This window comes from Lonchura striata, chromosome 5, assembly GCF_046129695.1.
Source record: "Lonchura striata isolate bLonStr1 chromosome 5, bLonStr1.mat, whole genome shotgun sequence".
Classification (NCBI taxonomy): Eukaryota; Metazoa; Chordata; class Aves; order Passeriformes; family Estrildidae; genus Lonchura; species Lonchura striata.
Genome location: NC_134607.1, coordinates 24818338 through 24838947, shown reverse-complemented (window position 1 = coordinate 24838947; position 20610 = coordinate 24818338). Strand labels below are relative to the sequence as shown.

The 20610-nt window shown below is 40.3% G+C and overlaps 1 protein-coding gene across 3 annotated transcripts; it reads left to right on the top strand.

Moving 5' to 3' along the window:
- Nucleotides 1-3898: 3898 nt before the first annotated feature.
- SLC25A17 (solute carrier family 25 member 17) lies at nucleotides 3899-20204 on the top strand. 3 transcript variants are annotated; one of them, XM_021552797.2, is made up of 9 exons: nucleotides 3899-4035; nucleotides 7802-7862; nucleotides 8851-8917; nucleotides 11327-11478; nucleotides 12493-12609; nucleotides 13293-13438; nucleotides 15287-15382; nucleotides 19044-19126; nucleotides 19589-20204. In XM_021552797.2, the coding sequence occupies exons 1-9, from the start codon at nucleotides 3982-3984 to the stop codon at nucleotides 19734-19736; spliced, it is 924 nt and encodes a 307-aa protein (XP_021408472.2). In that variant the 5' UTR covers nucleotides 3899-3981; the 3' UTR covers nucleotides 19737-20204. The 3 variants fall into 3 exon arrangements, with proteins under 3 accessions (XP_021408472.2, XP_021408474.2, XP_021408475.2); XM_021552799.2 differs by lacking the exon at nucleotides 3899-4035 and adding an exon at nucleotides 4118-4364; XM_021552800.2 differs by lacking the exon at nucleotides 3899-4035 and adding an exon at nucleotides 6169-6211.
- The last annotated feature ends 406 nt before the right edge of the window (nucleotides 20205-20610 follow it).

Here is a 20610-nt window from a genome sequence, read left to right as displayed (position 1 = left end):
TTTTGTTTTCCCTTGGTTAAATACAAGGCACACTACAGATTAAGTTTAACTTGATCTACACTGTGCCCTCATATTTCCTGGACAGCTTCACTAGGTCTGTATGTTCCAACAAGAAAGTAAGTTGCTTTTAGAATATTGCAGTGGTTGTGTTACCTGTTAATACTCTGCTTTGCAATATGTACAGGGCATACTGTTGTATTAATAATACTGCTAAATACAGTAGAAATAGGATAGAGTTATTTGGGTGCACATTTATGATGGAATTCTAGTCTGCAGTACAAACTGACTCTTTGGTGAAAGCTTCCCTTCACACATGAGGGACAAATCCACAAAGAACAGAAGTAATGAGAGTCTGTGTCCTGTTTGAGGCATTTCTCCCAAAAGCTCGTGGGCCTGATTGTGCAGTCACTTTTTGCACAATTGTTCCCTGGATTTCTAAAGCTGCTCCTGCCTGCTTTAGTAACAGGAGATAGCCAGTGACCTGTCTACACCTTAATTCTAAATTAAGACCTGTCTTTTGCATGTAGGAGTGTGTCACAGGTGAGTTATTAAGAGTGCATCAATGTGGGTGTAAGTGAAAACGTTTTATTAATGATTAAATTATGATCAAAGATTATTAATTGACACCTAAATGTAAAGTGAATGATGATAGAATTGTTATTAAGCAATAATTGAACAGTAAATAGTGATTTAACAATGTTTTAAATTATTGTTTGAACAATAATTTACACTCTGGTCAAACACTCTACTACTTACTGTACATCTAATAATTAAGCTATAGCTAGATTTATAGAAGCTGCAGCAAGTATGCAATATACTTTAAGGCTTAATGTAAAATGTCACTTTCCTCATTATAGATCTCAGATGTTTGGTAAGGGGCTCTTTCAACCTTGAGCATGAACCTTAAGAGCCATCCCTGTCTGAGGGGGACATCCTTGCTGAGCAGCCTGCTGCTGTACAGGAGAGCCCAATGGGCTCATGGGGACTACAGGCATTTCTTTAGAGGTTCAAATTACTGACTCGTAGTCAGTAATTTTAGTAGTAGTCAGACCCTTTTGGTGTATGTGCAGGTGTGCAGCTGTAGCAGTTTCTGTTCTGTCTAGTCCCAGCTCAGGCTGGTGCTGATCTCCTGATAAGAGAGGCCTAAACTCTTTGTTCCTGGGTAAGATACGGCTTAGGATGATTCTCATGGTTTGCACTGCAGGGATGATTTCAGTCAGGTCTCCTTTTTGGTGATGCCTGAACCAAAGTACTGTCACTCAGTCAGAAGGGCTGCATCCAGCACAGGGATCTTACATGATGAAAAAAAAAAAAAAAAAAAAAAATAGGGACTATCAGTGGTATCAGCATTGTATAAAAGAATTGTGGTCTCTTAGGTTGCTGGTATCAGCATCTAAAGTCTGAGTACAGGAATGTGCTGGAGCACTGCACTGGAAAATTATTTTTCTCCAATTGAAACACTTGCATTAGGTAGGGTAGCCTGTATTCTTTATGCCTGCTCTCCCTCAGGGGAAAGAATGGGATTTTCCTCACAGAAGGGTAGAGAAGGGGTCTGTTAACAGCCACCTGATGAAGGACCATCTTCTCAAAAGGGAATGGCTTGTGCAATTGTGTGATAGAAACTCTTGGGAAGAGTGTAATGTTACAGCTGCCCTGTCATTGTTTAAGTGATGGATGATATGGTGATTCGTACCACAGATGTAAGCACTAGGAGCTCTTGCAGTTCAAACAAGAGGCTTCTGGGGAGCTGAGGCTGAAGGACTAGGAGTTACAATTATGAAGAAAAAATTGTGAAGTTATTCTTTCTTTCAAAAAGAGAGAACAAGATATGATGGAGTAACAGTAGAAACTAAAGAGCCCAGGAATAACATGATACAAAGCTAAAATTAATTCCTATCTTTAATTATAGACTTTTTCCGAAGTATAGGTGAAACTAACAAAAGGGATTTTAACACAGAAAAAGACTTGAAGCAATCTGGAAACCAGTATAAGACATGAGAATGGCAAAAAACCCAGCAGTAATGAACAGACATAGGGATCATCTCCCAAGTGCTGTTATTAATTGGGGCATGTTCAAACTCATTTAATTTCTTCAGCTCCTTCATACTTGTGGAACCTCTCCTACACAAAATTTTAAAAGGAGGCTGTAGGATTACTGATATTTTCCCAAACAGTGAGTCTGATAGCCTTGTCTCTGTGTGCCCTAACTGCAGTGAGCCATGGATGCCCTGTGCTTTAGCCAGCTACTTGTGTCCAGCACTGTCTTGCTAGAACTTCTCTCTCCACCCTCAGCTACAACAAGGTGTGGCAAGCCAGGAGATGTTCTGTTTGTAGCTGTGTGCTGCAGCTGCAGGTTCTCAGCATGATAGCAAAAGATGAGCAAGGGGTTGCAGACTGGAAAAAGGAGTAAACAAAGTAGAATAATAGAACTGTTTAGTTTGGAAAAGACCTCTTAGTTTGAGTCCAACCACAAACCCGGCACTGCCACATCCACCACTAAACCATGTCCCCAAGTGCAATATCTACGTGCCTTGTAAATACCTCTGGGGATAGTGACTCAACCACTCCTCTGGACAGCCTGTTCTAATGCTGGATAGCCCCTTCATTAAATAATTTTTTCCTAATATCTAGTATAAACCTCCCCTGGTGCAACTTGAGTCTGTTCTTTCCTGTAGTTTAATATTTGGGAGAAGAGGCCAACCCCCACCTTGCTTCAACCTCCTTTAACATGTAAAGTGCAGTAAGATCCTCCCAAAGGTCCTTTTCTCCAGGCTAAAGATCCCCGGTGCTTGAAAATGCATCAGACTCAATTGGTCCACATGGAATAAGAAACTCTTGTCTTGTAAAGGTGTTACTTTGAAGATACCAGACTTTGGGTAGGTAGAAGGGACTATAGTTAGCAAAAAAGCAGAATCAGAATGTGAAATTTTGTCTTGCTTCCTGGTTATAATTAAATGCTTACGTTAAATGTTTGGGAAAGAAATCACAGAATCACAAAATTCATCATGTTGAAGAGGGACTGCAGTGGTCATTTGGTCCAGCCTCCCTGTTTGAACATCCCAGAGCACATGATGGTTCTTCTGGGTCCTTTTCAACTCAGACTGTTCTGTGATTATCAAGTGGAATTGCTTTTTTAAGAAGGAGGAAATAATGGCACTATTGCTATTAAATATGGCACAGGATTTTGTCCAGAGAGTTCTTGAACATCTCCAGTGAGAGAGATTCCACAACCTCTCTGGGCAATCTGTTCCAGTGTGTGGTCACGTCAAAGAAATTGTTCTTCATATGCAGGTGGAACTTCACGTGCATCAGTTTCTGCCCGTTGTCCTATTGCTCTTGCCTTATTTTTTGGCACCACCGAGAAGAGCCTGGATCCATCCTCTCACCACCCTCCCTGCAGATGCTGATAGCCACTGATGAGGTCCCCTCTCGGTGGCCTCTTCTGGAAGAGAAGCGAAGCTGCTGGTGGAGAGAAAAGGCGCTCTCGTAGTTACAGAGGAAGGAACAAGAACGCATTTCCCGGGTGCCCCGGCGCTGTATTCCGCCGGCGAGCCCCAGGACCGACGCCCGTCTCCTGCGCCGGCGGGGCGGGCGCGGGGCGGGCGCGGGGCGGGGCGGGGCGGGCGCGGGGCGGGCGCCATGGCGGGCGCGGGGCGGGCGCGGGGCGGGGCGGGCGCGGGGCGGGCGCCATGGCGGGCGCGGGGCGGGCGCGGGGCGGGGCGGGGCGGGCGCCATGGCGGGCGCGGGGCGGGCGCGGGGCGGGGCGGGGCGGGCGCCATGGCGGGCGCGGGGCGGGCGCGGGGCGGGCGCGGGGCGGGGCCTCGGGCGCACGTGACGGGGCGGGCGCGGGGCGGGGCCGCGGGCGCACGTGACGGGGCGGGCGCCATGGCGGGCGCGGGGGCGTGGCGCGGCAGCCCAGAGCTGGCCGGGGCCGCGGGGCCGCCGGGCCGGGCGGAGCAGCCGCCGCCGAGAGCCGCCGCCATGTCGTCCGTCGCCTCCTACGAGAGCCTGGTGCACGCCGTGTCCGGCGCCGTGGTGAGCGAGCGGACCGGCGCCGGGCGGGGGGCCCGGCAGGCGGAGCGGCCGCGCTGGCCTGGCGGGGGGCGCGGGTCCCTTTGTTCGGCCGGGATGGGCCGGGGAGCCGGCGCGGGGCTTGGCCGGGCTGGAGGCCTGAGCGGGGCTGAGCAGCCGGAGCCGCCTCTGAGCCAGCGGGAGCTGCGGGGAGCTGCCCCTCAGGAAGGCGGGTTGGCGCATCCGGAGCTGGGCATCCTTCAGCGGTGAAAATCTGAGCTCGGGCAGAGGGGCAGCGCCTCAGCTGTGTAATCCGAGAGCCGTACCCGGCGTCGTCCTCCTGCCACGGCCTCGTAAGTGCTTAGAGCTGCGGAGGGTGAGGCGGCGCATAGGTGCTAATCAAAGTGTAAGGCGAGCTTAGTGCACCCGGAGGAGGTTTGTGTCGGTTGCTGAATTTAATTTTTCGTGTGGTGCTTGTAAATTGAAAAGTCGCATTTAATTTATGTAGATTTCCTAGTGTGCCCAGCCCTTGAATTTTTCTTTTCAGAGTGCTAGCTCTAAATAGTAAATCAGCCTTCTGCTTCCAACAGATTAAGAATTTTAGTGCATGTATCATGTTGGATTGGGCATATTGATGGATAGAAAGAACTCCTCGTGTCTCTTTTAGGATGAAAGTTGCTAAATGTTATTGAACGATAAACACTGGAACAGGCTGCCCGGGGGAGGGGGGGGTCATGGAGTCTCCCTCTCTAGGGACATTCAAAACCCACCTGGAGGCATTCCTATGTCACCTGCTCTGGGTGACACTGCTTTGGTGGGGGGGGTTATACCTTCTAATCCTGACAATTCAGTGATTCAGTTATAAAGGCTGATTCTAAAACGTAAAACAAGATTTTAAGGGAAGTTTTGGTTTTATTCTAAATAAACACAAGGTTCTTGTTTGCTCTTCAAATTGTTTTAAGTCTGTTTACTTAAACATCAAAGGCAGTGGGGATTTTGTTTCCACTTTCAAAAAGTGGAGCTTTCTCAAATGATCTCATTATTGAAATACTACCCATTTTCCTTTTGCTGGCTTCTACAGAAGTCAGTGATACTTTCTAGACCTTGCTGTTAGCTTCTTCCTTCAAATACAGATTGCTGTAGTAAGGTTGTGCCCCTGAACAAAGTTTGTGGTGTGAACCAAATTTATCAATCCAGCCATAACCTCAGAACTGTGTTGAGCTAATACATCAGAAGCAAATGTCAGACCATGACATAACTTTTGTTTGTATTCTAGTATACTGAAAGTTCATATACCTTCTAGGCAACCTAGTCAAATTTGAATTGTAGGAAAGTTTTGTGAGCAGTAAAAAAAAAACCCCAGCACAAAACAGTGCTTGATTTCCTGTGAACTTTAATTGAATTACATGAGTATTCTTTAACTCTTTAGCATGTTGCTACAACATAATCTTCCTATTGCAAAAGCTATAGGGATGAGAATTTTGTGGGAATATTATAGAACAGTCAGGCTGCTTCATTGGCTGAATGGTGGCTGACAAATCACAGTTAAATTTTTTAATATGTTTCACGTTTTTTGTTACTACTATTTTTTGTAAAGCCAAGCTTCAGGCTGTGGTCCTGCACACATCTTCTTGGCAGCAGTCATCTCAGGCCATTTGTTCTGGCCACCTCTTGGCTACTGCCCAGTTGTTTATTGGGTGCTGTGACTGGTCAGTGAACTGATGTGACTGAAGAAGTAGCCCAGTGGAAAAAGCTGTTTTTCAGCCAGATTAGTTTCTGTGTCTGCATCACTGTGTAGGTGCCCGGAAAGTTATGCTGCCAGATTGAAGGAAGCAATGGTGCACAGTTGACCAAGAGCCTGGGATTACACAAACCAGTCTGTACCTGTCCCTGTGATTATTCAGGGGTAATGTGACTTGGCAAACTACCAAGATCTTCTGCTGACAGGGCGGTGGTGGGAAGGCTGACAGTGAAGCCTCACCCTTCCAGCAGTGCAGGGTAATACATGGCAGCATCTGTTCTGCACTCACTAGTGTAATTTTACCTGGTGGTCTCAATGCAGTTTAGCAAGAAATCTACGTCCCTCTTGAGGGCTTTTGTTGTTGTGGGAAGGACTGGTCCTGCTTACTCCTCTTTTCCTTTCTTCTAGCCATGAAATCCTGTCTCTTCCGTATGATGCTTCTGGCAGCCTCCTCATCATGTAGTTGAGTTGTTCCTTTTATAAACCTAAGAGAAATGTAACTTGGCTTTCTATTTCCCTCAATTTAGCAAAAGAAGGGGAGAGAGTACAAATTGGTTTTTATGTGCAATAATCTGTTAGGTCAGTTTAGTTATCTCATGACAGTCTCTTAAACTATAGTTCCATATAAGTTTTAAGTCAGTTTGGCAGTCAAGCACTGGAATAGAGAGAGAGGTGCTGAGAGAGGTGGTCAGTGCCCTATGCCTGTCAGTGTTTAAGAGGTATTTGGGAAATGCACTTAACATGCTTTTGCTTTAGGTCAGCCCTGAAGTGGGGTGGGGGCAGCAGGACTAGGTGATCATTGCAAATCCTTTCCAACTGAAATAGACTGTTCTGTGTCTTGTGGCCACACATCCATTGTCTCCTGTGTGACACTACCCGACTGTTTCCTCATTTCCATTTTGTAATTTTGAGTGCAAGTGTGTGTATGTGTTGCTGCTGCATGATGCATTGCATTGGGGCTAAGCTCCAGGATAAATCTCACTTTGGGAGGATAGAAGCAGGGGAAAGTTGGAAGTTGTAGTGTCTGTGCAGTCTTGTTCTGTGTGTAGGTGTAACTGTGTTTTGAGGCTGTATTCAAAATTGCAGTAATGCCGCTCTCATTAGGAAGAGCATTGTGGCTCTTTCTGATACTTTTTTGTGCTGGCACTAACCTTCTAACTGAGATAGACTTTTTAGAACTATTCAGTCAGATGGGTTCATTCATTCACTTGCTGTCCAGCTGGGTACATGGTAGGTGAGAATAATACAACACAGGACAAGTACATGGGAGAGCAGAATGAACTGTTTTGGCAGGAGCCCAAACTTAAATGGGTTAAAATAACCAGGTAATTGTGGCCAAGTCTTACATATGCTACCTAGTATTACAAAAACTGGAGAAATGTAAGTCTGGTTAAGACTTCAACCCAGAATTGTTTTAGTGTGGAAACACCACCAGAAAATTAGTCCTCTGTTGCTTGTTGTAGAGCTAGGTCCAAACAGCCTGCTGAGGAGCTGGAGTATTTCCAGATGTGTATTTCCATTTCCAGTATGCCATTAAATGTATGGCAAAAGACAGCTGTAGGAAAGCTCAAGTCACACTGTGCACTGTAGTTTAAACACAGCATTGAGCGACTTGCTATATTCCAGACCTTCCCACCATTTAAACAGTTTGCATGGCCACTAATAGAAGAGGTGCCACAGCTTTAGCAGCCACCTGATGCATGGAAAACCGGTTTCTACCAAGCCAGGGCCTTTTTGAGGCTAATGGCAGGTAGAGAAAGTTAAGTGTTTATTTTCTGATGCCACTAGATCAACTTTCAGGCTTCAAAAACTTTCTCTTTTGGCGAAAAGCTTTTAATGGTTTTAATTTTGGTCTTGATCTAATGCAAGAGAAAAATAACCCTCATTTATAAGTATTGGACAAAAAATGTGTTATGTGTAGAGTTTATCACCTTTTTAAACTTACTCAGCAGCCTGATTGGTGCGTGAGAAGTGAAGGGTTACGAAGAGTCTAGCAGGCTCTGTATAAGCATCTGATACACTATACAGCCAGTTTATTTTGTTTTTCAGGGCAGTATGACTGCAATGACTGTATTTTTTCCTTTGGATACAGCTAGGCTTAGACTTCAGGGTAAGTGTCAAAATCTAGTTTCTTCATACATGGGCATTTCTGTTCATCTTGGCCTGGGCACTTGTAAGGGTGGTTGTGGGGAGGATGTTCTACATGAGCAGGAATCTTACTTGTGTCACAGTAACACTGTTTTTCCAGCTGGAGGTAATTCTTCCTTTTGAAAGTTGGGCAACCTTTTAATTAGCTGTGTACTGTCTGACTTTTAAATGAGTATTTAAGACCAAAGACAAAAACAAAGATGCAAGATTGCATAGGATTATATTTGTGTGTTGTTGTTTTTGGCTGCTGAGAACACTTCAAAATGCAGGGGTAATATAATGATAAACAAGTCTAGAATTATTCTAGAGGATGGTTTAAAGGGAAAAATCAGGGTTATAATTGGGATTAGGAATATTCAATATTTACAGAAATGCATCTGGGACATAAACTGTTTTGTTCTAAAACTCTATTTTCTAATCAAAAGTCACAGACTCAACAAGCATTTTAGAACTATGACTAAAGTTCTGTTAAGAACTGGAGAGAGATTATCAGCCAGGTTGTCAGAAGTATGTGGTTGAGAAATGAATAGCTTTCAGTGCTGGAAGAGACTGTTTTGCTAAGGCTTAGCTATTTGCAGATGAGCTGTAGGAGATTGCTCTGCTACCAGTGCTACTCTGCTGTCCAAGGCATAATTTCGAGAGCAGTTAGGCAGGCCCAATTTTAGCTCTCTACTTAAGGGGAACCTACTTTCAGTTCATGTCACAACTATTAGCAACTGGTAATTATAGATACTCTGGAGCACAACAGAACCTGTCACTCTGAGGAAGAATAAAAAAGTAAGTTGTCTTACCTAGCACATGAAAATAAGGAGAAATAGGGTATTTCTATCCTTTATGAGGAAGAAGAAACATATGCTTGTAGGATATATTCAGAATTGCAAGGATAAGGACTTGAAAAAGAGTGCTAAAAATTTGAATCATCTTAAAAGTTTCATTGTTTTGCTTTCCAGTTGATGAGAAGCGGAAATCAAAGACAACACCGGCTGTCCTTTTGGAAATAATCAAAGAGGAAGGCCTGTGAGTAGATACTGATTTTCTGTTTGTCTTCTCGTAGATAAACTCTAAAACTATTTTGAATATGCTTTTAAAGTGGAATATTTAGCCTGTATCTGTGTGGACAGATTTTTATTCCAGATTGAAATGTCTCCACACAAATGTGGTATGACTTGCATAATCTTATGTGTTCGTCTTTAGCAAACTAGGATTAACTTTTTTGAGCACCTTATGCAATTGATCTGTTCAGTGATGTAACTATGCCTTCATTAGTGAGGTAGCTGTGTCTCCTCAGAAATGCAAATGTACTTTCATATATACCTGATAAACCAGTTTTATCTACCTGGATTCTTGGGTGTGTCAATTTCTCAATAACCAGGATGAAACTCCTGGACAACTGAGCCACTTTCAAGAGAACTGAGACATGTTTCCCAGTGGGAAGGTCTTTATCTTCTCCTAAGCATGTAGAACTAAACACCAATGCACTTTATGCTGGTGGGATTCAACATCTATCTAAAACCAGTTAACTTTCAGCTGTGCTGTGCTTTATTATTTGTCATAGTCCGAGCTGAGCTGGCTGGGGAAAACAATTTTATGCCTGTCCTTGTTAGAAGTATTTTCCTAACTGAATCCCTGGAACTCCTAAGTAGACGAGTGCTTCCCGGATATTAAAGCTGACAAAAGTTTAACTTGGCCTGTAATGCTGTGTCACCTTTGAACTTGAGCAGATGTATGCATGAAGAGTTCTCTGCCAGCTGATCTTTCTTGTTCACATTCCCCCATTACCTCTGTAACATGAAGGTGGCAAGTAAACTTCAATTAAAAAATAAAAGAAAGACAAAAGTAATCAAGAAAAATGAAGTAGTTAACGGAGGTGGAAAGACCGAAAAAGTGGTCATCCCACTTTGCCTGTGAAAGAGAAAAATCCAGAAGAGGAAGGAACATCCTTAAGAGAGGAACATTGCTTCTTCCAAAGGTATTGGGAAGGCCTGGCAAAGCAATGGTACTAAGTTAGAGATGTGTGTGAAGTAACAAAGTCCAAACAACAACAGATCTGAAATATGAGAAATCATAAACATTTTGTTCACATTAGCTTGTAGAGTCTTGTCTCATTACCATACTTTTGTGAGGCTGTTTCTCTCGTCTAGATAAAGCAAATACGTTAAGCTAAAGGACTTCATGCAGAACTTTATCAGACAGCTTTCTTCCCTGAACTTCCAAACTTTTCTAGGTGATCTGAAAGGTGTTGACTAGTGTACGCAAAATTTTTCTCAAGACTGCAGTGAATCATGGATGCTACTACTGACAGCTTAAGTCATTAAAATAAACTCATGGGTTTTGTTTTAGTTTCATGTTTTGCACTACAAGATATTTCATTTGAAAGTCATCAGAAGTTGTTCTTAATAAATCAACCAAGCCCAAACTAACACTCAGTTAGAGGACATAATCCGTAGAGGATGTTTCTCTCTTTCTTTTCCAGCATTGAAGAGATAGGTAATATAAGAAGTGTTTTAATTTGGTTTATGAATAACTTCATATTCAGTTAATTTGTAACTGTATGGTTAGCTAAGCCTGCAACTTCAGAAGCAGTTGTAACAATAAAGTGTATTCCCAGCTACATGGGAGGGAGAAGCACTTGACGGATTTGAGATGAAAAAGTTGCATTTACATTTTAAGAAAAGTCAGATGTGGTGTTTACCAGCCTTGCGTCTTTTACAGTCTTACTGGAGATCCTTAAATTCTGTGTACTCCCAGTATTTTAGTGAATTCTAAAGAGCCTCCATAATTACTGGGGTTGGGGTGATTTTTTTATGCTTTTAAGATGATACCAGTTTTCTACATGTTCTGTGCAACTCCAGTGAAGGTGGGTATAAGTATCTTTTTTTGAATGTGTTGTAGAACGTGTTGGGACTGTAGGACAGTTGAAGTGTCCCTGTTTTACAGGATGATCAAGCCTATCAGAGAAGGGAGCTAGGCAGTTGTTACGAAATCATTGCTAAATCAAGACAGGTTTAGATGGTATTCAGTTTTTAATCTGTGATTAATCTAGTTAAATTTCACTAGGTAATGTCTTTTTCTTACTTACCTGACTAATTTGCTGTAGATTTTACAGTAAGGCATTTATTAGAAATTCTTCCCACCTGTCTGTCTTCTGTCTCCAGGTTGCATCCTTTCAAAACTCTCCTAGGTGGAGTATATGAATTTCAGTAACTAGTCTTCAATTTTTAAATTTTGTGTGAGAATCCACATACTTTTTTTCCTTACTCAGGAGTTAAGTATGGTTTGTTACCATTGCTGGTAAAGACATATCTAGGTAGTACTTCCTGTAGCATACAGCATTGTATCTCTGGGATCCTCCACCAACACATAAAATCAGCCAGATCACATAAACACTTCACTGATTTCTTACTGTGACCTTTTACTCTCCATTAGGTTGGCACCATATCGAGGATGGTTCCCTGTTATCTCCAGCCTTTGCTGCTCCAATTTTGTTTATTTTTATACATTTAATAGTCTTAAAGCCCTCTGGGTCAAAGGTCAGCATTCAACCACTGGAAAAGACTTGGTTCTTGGGGTTGTTGCAGGTAATACTTAAAAGTCTCCATTTTGTCAATAATGTATTTTTGATATCTTCTATCTAATGATTTACTTTATTAAGTCCTTTGGAAGGCCACACTGAGTGCTCATGCCTCTCACTGAATGCAGGCTTACTTCTTTCTGATTGCATCCTCATCCCCACCTCCTAAGGAGATGCAGAGAACATTCCTGTTGTGAATTCTGGCAGAAAGCACAGTGCTCTTGTGGCTTAGTATGATATTTGTGTCTGGTGTGGTGCTTACCAGATATCTAAGCATCATCACTAAGATGCTGAAGACAAGTGGCAGGGAGAGGTGATAGTTGGGGTTTTTTTCAGAGGAAAAGGTACATGCCAATTTTGAAATCATTTCAATTAGGTAAGAAATTTTAGTGTAAGGATTTGGGTGTCAATTTGCAGACTTGGTTTAGGGTTGTCACCTGAAAGTGACAGAAAGTTCCTAGATAGATGCAGGTCCAGTGGGACCATATGTTCTTTTTTATTCTATCTTCTTATGCAGTGCCTTCTTTGAAGGAATGATAATATAAGTGACTTTTCTAGCATGCTCAGTGTGAAAAGTTACTACTGTAGGCTTTGTGTTTCCTGGAGATATTCTTCAGGTACTATGGCTCATGCAAATGCACAGAATCAAGCTGATTAAAAACAAATCTGTACAAAAGTCCTCTGGGTTTGGTGGTTTTTTGGGGGTTGGGGAGGAGTTGGTAGTTTCTTACACTTTCAGTGTAGGTATAATGACTATCTGAATAGCTGGTGCAAGTAAGGAAGGAAATTCTTAAGCTGGCTATATGTCTGGTAAAATTCCATGTAAGTATATTTTGGAACAAAGGCTACAGGAATTAGGGTACAGATTACTATTTACTTTTCCCATATGCTGTGTTAGTTTTATTCCTTCTTCCTACCAGAAATTTCAGTAGCATGTGAATCAGGGGGAGAAAAGGGGAAAAGAAAACATTTGAGATCATCTGTTTCTTGCTGATTTTCTGTGTGCTGTATTTTGCATTAGGAGTAGTGAATGTACTCTTGACCACGCCTCTCTGGGTAGTGAACACACGCCTGAAGCTCCAGGGAGCAAAATTCAGAAATGAAGACATTGTACCAACCAATTACAGAGGCATAATAGGTAAGCACCTGTTGTTGTCTTCAGCCGAAGAGAAGTTCATGAAATGAAATGTATCAAGGACTTCAAAGACTTTTGTTCATGTAACTGATTTCATCCTATCTCTATGCTACTCTGTCACTTTGCAGTCATTGAGTTTTACAGGAAACTGGACTTGGCTATTTGTGATGGTAATTAAGAATTTTCAGTGCACCCATGTAACTAAAATATCTTTTGCAAGGGCAGATATGTTATCATTCAGATAATGGAGCAGTAGTGAGCCCCATGAAGTAGTAGCTAGGAGTCTGAGTTTGGACAGTCTGAAAATTAAACTTCACTTACCTTAATCTCTTAATCACTCACATGTTCAGGCTGTCCTCCTTTTAAAACCAACCAACCAAATAAACATTACTGTTATTTTGAAGAAGGTTTGGAAGACCCTAATGTGGATGCCACACTTGTAAAACAAAAAAAAAAAGGAGACTGCCTGTGCAGATGGTAAGTTTTGTTAATGGTGATGCAAACAAGAACCTCCTTTGTCACTTACTTCTGGATTAAAATAGAAGATAAAAATGTTTGCATAAAGGACTGCAATAGATTTTTATACACTTTGAGTATTAGGCTTTAAGAGCAACTTCTCATATATTTTATATTCAGAGTTGTGTACTCAAAATGTCAATGATCTTTTTCCTCACCTTTTTTCTCAGATGCCTTTCATCAAATAGTACGAGATGAAGGAGTCTTAGCTCTGTGGAATGGTACTTTCCCCTCCTTGCTGCTGGTCTTCAATCCTGCTATACAGTTTATGTTTTATGAAGGCTTTAAACGAAAGCTTTTGAAAAAGCAGCTGCAAGTGAGTATGTTTTGAGGCCAGATGATGAATATGTTCTGTTACAAGACAGGTTTTTTGATATGCATCATTTAAACAAATTCAGAATGTGGGTTTGGTTTTGGTTCTTGTGTTTTCAAGTGTGGTTTTTTTTTTAATAGTGTGTCTAAAAAGGGTTCAGTATCATGAAATGAGAGGAATCTTTCATGTCCCTAGGGAATAAATTCCTGTGAAACATTCTTCTACCTGTTAAAATAGAACTGAACCTCTTGTCCACATTTGCTTGCATATGTTCACAAGCCTTGATTTAAAGTAGAGATTTCAATTCTAATATATCTTTTGTAAGTGTTTACATACTGTTTTGAAGTCTGCTTTTAACCCTTTTTGCAGTAAATAATATCCTTTTTTTCTTGAAGGCCTCAATTTTTCAATATAATTTTTCCAAGGATGGGCACTAGAATTAAACATAGCATTGTAACAATACCTTCCTGATTTTCTAAATAGAAGTGCAATCACTTTTCTGTCCCTGCTTTATACTGCTCTTCTTTTTCCTTACTCTTTTTCGTTGTCTATATAAGGTATAGAATCTCAGCTGAACTCATGTTCCTTTTATGTTCCAGCTAACTGGAAAGTATTTGTATTACATTTTCAGATAACATCATAACATAATATATCTTTAAGATATGGTGCTTTGTTGTTAATTTGTGATTTTAGAATGTTAGGTCATACCGTTATGTTAGCAAACCATTTTGTTTTTCCCCAAGACATAGTGAAATTATTTTTACATGAGATTTTGCATCATCAATGAAGCTTGGGTTTTTTACTGTCTTTAGTTAATACTGCAGCTGTAGCCCCCCATTTGTACCTGATGGATCTACTCAGTTACATTATGCACATTTTTTGAATCATGACCTTAGCTTCCATCTGCATTGTTATTTTCTTGTTGGCTAATAACATACTTATTTATGTGTTTCTTTTAAATTACTTAGTTCCACCTCAAATTAGGGCGTTTCTTTGTCCATGATCAATGAAGAGGAGAAATATTTTTTTTTTTTAGCTAGGGATGGTAATTTTTATTTTGAATAACATTTTTTTTCCTATTTGGTTGTTTCCTGGTTGTCTTAAATATATCATGTTGACCTTTTTAAAGATGTACATGTGTGAGTGTATTTTTGATTGCAATCAATATATTTTAGAATATAATTTGAGCGTGTTTTAATATGGACATCTGTTTATGTTCAGTGCTTAATTCACACTGTTAGACTGAGATGCACTGTAATCAGCATAGGCTGTAACAATGTATTTGGTGCATCCTGAAGAAGTGTGGGCTTCAGCAGGGGTTCTTAACTAAAAGGGGATGAGATTTTTAGCCTATGGCATCAAGACTAAACTTCTGCCTGGGAGTGTAGTGATTATGTCTCAGGAATACAGAGTGATGTTTAAGTAATCTTTTGCTGTCACCTTTTCACAAGCACCATATGACTTTTTTTGGTTTCACTGTTGCAAAAACTGAGATGCTTATTGATTGATGATATGTTTAGATGATGCTTCCTTATCTTTTGTCTGCTCTTGGTGCTTTGAAGTGCTCTGATTGTGTGGCTTTATATCAACTGTGTTGTAGTAATCTAGTTATATTGAGGAATGCAAAAACTGGTGGAATTTACAAATAACCTTAAGATGTGGGAGAGTAAATTAGTTGAACCATAACCAGCTCTTGAAAATGAGAAGACCCTGAGATTTCGTGAAATCTTTATGCCAAAGATCCTTAGATAATCTGGTAGCAGGTACCAGTAGAGAATCCCCAAATAGAAATGGATAATTGGCTGTTTTGGTACTACGTGGAAATAAATTTTTTCTTTATCTATTGAACAGCTCACATCTTTGGATGCTTTTGTTATTGGTGCAGTAGCCAAAGCAGTTGCCACCACCCTCACTTATCCTCTGCAGACAGTTCAGTCAATTCTGCGGGTAAGTAATAATTTCATTTCATGGTAACTCTGCCTCTGACTTGGTCTGTATCATGCAAGCCTTGTTCACATGGCTTCTTTATATATGTGTTAATGGACCTATTGTTTTGGGAGGCATTTTTCCCAATGCAGCTCACTGATTAGAATGACTTTCCTCTTTGGTTTTGACTGAGCTTGGTATACTGGTGCACATTTGTTTCAAGTAGCTGGTAGGATTGCCAGTGTATTGTGTTGGTACAGTATCCCACAGAAGCTGATGCATTGAACTGCTTTTAGGCACTACAAAAATGTATATTTATTTCTTGGAATATAAATGGAAAATGTGTCAAGTGGGAAGTTAAAATTAAATCTTCTAAAACCAGTCTGTTTCCAGATAGCCTATGGTAATTAAAAAAAAAAAAATCAGTTCATAGATTTTATTGTTTAGATGATGGTCTGACCTTGTCAGTATCCCGAATAAGATTCATCAGGGGAAGCTGAGCTCCTTCATAAATTATACCTTTAACAACTTGTCTGGCCATGTAGACTAATTGTAGTGGTAATGGAAACACTTGCATTTATTCTTCTTTGCGATTTGTACAGAGGCTGGATAATGCTGCTGCCTTCAGAGTGTACCAATGTTGTTGTAATATTGACACAAGACAAAATTGGGGAGTAGGAGGGAAGGAGACCTGGCCATGCCTAAGCATATTGTACTTTAATTTGTGTGTTTTAGGTTCTATAACAGTTACATATTAATGTGTTTCCACATGAAATATATTTTCTGAAGTAAGGAGGAGCCTTAACTTGCCTGTACAGTAAAGCCATTGTGTATGTTCTAAAACTTGGACAAATTTGGAGAATAAGTTGAATTATTGAAAACAAGCCTTCTGTGCTAAGAATATCACTTTTCAGACCTCTCTAAGATGGGAATTTTTGTGTTAATTGTTAATCTGAAAAAAGTAATTTTCAAGCAAGTTTTGTAATAATTTGTAACTCTCTAATTAGAGTGCAGTAAATGTATCTTGATTTTTTGTAATCTGTAGAAAGATAGGATGCTATATTTCAAAGCAAGAGGACTTGAATATACTTACTGTGTAACTTTGTCAGCAGTCATCTTTTCTGAAGTTTTTGTAATTTTTGATCAGCTGAACTAGTGCTTTCTTTCAATGCCTTATCCTGTTTTAACAGCCTGGACACATCTCAGTAGTAGCTAAACTAATCACACAGACTTCTTTTACTGGAGTGGCAGATACAGGAAAACATTTAAACAAAAATAGCTCTGCTTGAATAAATTGCAACATCAGTCTGTTTTTAATTTGTGATGCTCCTGTTTTCTCCTGGTGTGAAGGAGAACTGGAAGTAAAGTTCAAGTGCTCTGTTTTAGCCTGAGCATTGCACAGCAGTGCAGGTTTCAGAGGGCTGCAGCCACAGAACAGCTTCAGCCCTTGTTCCTTTCCATGGTTCTTAGAGAAGTGGTTACAATCTTGAGACTTCGTGTTTTTTCTGTCTCTATTTAGCTTTTTGAACAAAATTTTTCTGACTCTTAATGCCAATGTAAAAAGAAAAAAAAAAGAAATCCAGTGCCAGTCCATCCTCTCCCTGTGATGATGGGGAGCACAAGGTCCCTGTCTCTAGTTCTGCAGTCACTTAGGGATGACTTCTGTCTCTTTGCTTTCTGAAAGAATAGCCAGGAGCCCTGAACACATCTGTTGAGGACAGTAAAAATGTCTTTGACATCTGTGCTGTCCATTTCAGACTTGCTCTATTTTGTGATGTGTTTTCTAATCTAAAGCTGGCATTGTTCTAGTTGATGAAGTTTTTGTCACTCACACTAAGTGATGTTAAAAAAAAAAAGCTTATGAGTAAAGGCTTAATATTTTCAGAACTAATATTCTGCATGAAAAAACCATATAGTTGCAGGTGCTTTTTAAAACAATTTTAGCAGATTTGCACACAAACTAATATAAGCTCAATATGAATATAAACTTACACATCATAACTAATTTCTGTCATCAAAGTAGTACAGGACTTTTTTTTTTCTTTTTAACTTTAAACCTTTAGAAACTTACTCTTTTTAGAAAGTTATTAGGGCTCTTTGTAATAAAGTCTCTACACCTTTGCTTTCAACTCTTTGTCACAGTTCTCTTCTAACTGCCATATAGTGAACAGTTATCCTGTGTAATTGATAATGGTAGCAGCTTCCAGCTTTGCCATTTGGTATGTCCTTCTCCCAGTCATTAAAACTATGTGACACTGGTGTTACTCATGTAGTGAAACTCTTCTTTAGCCTATGTGTCAGTAAAGAGCAGATAAATTAAATTTGCCTCTGGAGGTACAGCAATACCATTAATGTTCTCAGTGATCCCAGATGATAAAGTTCTCTTTAAAACTGAAGTATTTTTTTCTCTTTCTTAGAAAATGCTAATCCCTTTGGGAAGTCTTCTGCAGTAAACACTGGAGTGTTAGCATCCTAGTGAAAAATTAATGATTTTCTTCTCTCTTAATAACCCTTTGTTTGTAGTACAAAAATTGTCCCATGGTGGAGAAAAGAGGAGAATGAGGCACGTAATGGTGGTGTCGTGTGGAAGCCTATGAGTAATTTGGGCAATGACTGACACTGTAACTTGGAACCTACTTAGCAACTTTTGGGGGGCGTGTCTGAGTTGGTGACAATAGTTCTTAACATTGATTTGTCAATATCAGATGGGTAGTTGCTGATGAGAAGATTGTGAATTTTGAGTGTATATTTACGTAATAACAGGAGATTCTGCTAACATTCTGCTAGCATGCTGCTGGTGCTGCCAAACTTTACCTACTGTCAATGGTAATTTCTTACATGTAAGAAATAGCAGTTGCCTGAAAATGTTCTGGGGAAAAACTCATCCAACGTGCAGTTGCTCAAGTTCACCTTTCTTAGCACAGAATCTTAATACAGCCTTCAAAAGCTAATAGGCTATGCTGTTACAAATACAAGTGTGCCGGCTCTTGTATATTAATAATGCATTGTTACAGGTTGCTGACAGTACTATCAACCTGTATCAAATAAAATATCAATGAATGCTAGAAAAGGAGTTGCTGAAATTGCGAGTTTAACTCTACAGCAGCAGCTATCATGCCTACTGAAAACCAGCTTGGGGATAAGCAAGTGCAGTGAGTAAAAGAGAAATATAATTTGGGCCAGGTAGGTAGATGAAACAAGTTTGAGTTCATCCGCAGCTGTTCACACTTAAGTGCTCCAAGACCATTGCTGGGCAGATAAATTTTGTGTTCAGCTATGTAATCTCAGTGTATTAGTGATTTGCAGATGTGTGAGGGTCTGAATCTTTGTGAAGTGAAAGCTGATAAAGCCAGAAAGAACTTGCTTTGAGTGTCATATCCCTACTAAGACTCTGCAAATTATGCTATTGAGATCTTGAAAACTGCTTCCTCCAGAGCAACTGAAAGAGAGGAAATATTTGCTAGAATCCATCTTAAAACCAAACCAAATTAGAATAGTATGTACAGTTTTAATGTTTGCAGTGTGAGCTTTGGCCTCTGTTCTCTACTGATAGTCATAAAATGTGGAAAATGTTCAAAGATGTTTAGGATAGGCTCTCCAGATTTCATGCATGTATGGTGTTCTCTGCTAAGCACAGTGGGGAAATAATACAGTGCAACAAAATACTCTTCCTTTTTTTCAGTTCGGACGCCACAGGTTGAACCCAGAGAACAGAACACTGGGCAGTCTTAGAAATGTTCTTTACCTTCTTCAACAGAGAGTGAGGTGAGCTTTTGCATTTTACTTATCCTACAACGATAGAGAAGACTTGAATATTATTAATATTTTGAAAACGTTGCTGGGTCTGGATTTTGTTTCCTTATGCCTCCCTTAAACTTGATATTTGAGTCAAAATGTTTTTTGTAATACATTGTAGAGCCCACAATCCTAAATGTCTGTACAGTAAGTGACATCAAGGATACATAAGGATACATATGGATACTAATTAATTCCGCCTCTGAACTTGAAGCAGGCTTCTTGCACAAAATACCTTAAATTTCTGCAGAATTTTTTCTTTAAAATACTACTAAACATAGCTTGCTCAAGGTCAAGACTGGGTTTAAGATTCCTACAGTTGGTCATTAACTTGTGATATTGATTCTTCTTTGTAGTGTACTGAATTACTTTCAGAAAGCTATTCATGCTTGTTTTCTTGTTTGGTTTTTTTTTTTTTTTTCTCCTCCTTAGGCGTTTTGGATTAGTGGGACTCTACAAAGGCCTTGAAGCAAAGCTCCTGCAGACAGTCCTTACTGCTGCTCTTATGTTTCTAGTGTATGAGAAACTGACTGCAGCAACCTTCACAGTCATGGGATTAAAGCACTCGCGCAGACATTGAAAAAGAACCTATGCCAAAGATTCTGGGGTCTAGAAAACACATTCCATATCTGACACCTGGCTGGGTAAACAAAGGGTCTTCACTTTCTCTGCTTCTCTTTTTAGCCACCTTTATCTCCAGTATTTGGAGAAATATGGAATATGCTCTATAGGACCTGATGTCAAAAATTCAGGGATAGCCCATTCCCTATTGTTCTGTGTACTCACAGTGTTAAGAAAAAAAACAGAGACCTTATTTAAGCACTTGACGTGAATTTAAACTATTATGTGATTTGGTTATTTGGTTGATATTCTTGGCAAGAATGATTATCTCTCACTATGCTTTCTTCTTTGCCCTCAAATTGTCCTCAGCTATTCTTGTATCTTTATCTTCTGTCAGCAGCTGGTGGGGCTGGTTTTGTGTTTTTTTCCTTGAACTGTGTTTGTCACTTCATATTCAGTTCATTAAAATAATTCATAAAGAATAACATTTTTGGCATGGTTTTCTTTCACCTGCAAGTATGTTTGTGGAACAGGATCTGATGTTGCCCCAAATATCTGGTGGTGAGGTCTCTGAACTGCTGGAATGGATATTACAAATGAGTGTGCAGTCTGTCTTCTTGAATCCAGCTATTCTGAATGTTGAAAATTTTGAATGTAGATACTGGCTAGATAGAAGGAGGATAACCGCTTTCTTTTTCAAGTTGAGTCCCACAAGCTGCCTCAAGAAAATAGGCTTGCTACAGAAATACATAAAGTTTTGTGACCCTATTCTTTTTGAGAATATGTGAATTCATACCATGTTCTTATGCAGGCAGGGGGCACTGCTTCAGAAGTGCTATGCCTGTTCAAAAATGTGCTTTGTTTATTTCCCCACTGATACTCCCAGACCATAA

What these genes read in the sequence shown, in the direction of transcription:
- SLC25A17 (XM_021552797.2), top strand. Translation starts at nt 3,982, where the DNA reads ATGTCGTCCGTCGCCTCCTACGAGAGCCTGGTGCACGCCGTGTCCGGC. An exon ending in GGTTCTTGGGGTTGTTGCAG is followed by an intron (nt 11,479 to 12,492) that starts GTAATACTTAAA and finishes ATTTTGCATTAG; the next exon opens with GAGTAGTGAATGTACTCTTG. An exon ending in CAATTACAGAGGCATAATAG is followed by an intron (nt 12,610 to 13,292) that starts GTAAGCACCTGT and finishes CTTTTTTCTCAG; the next exon opens with ATGCCTTTCATCAAATAGTA.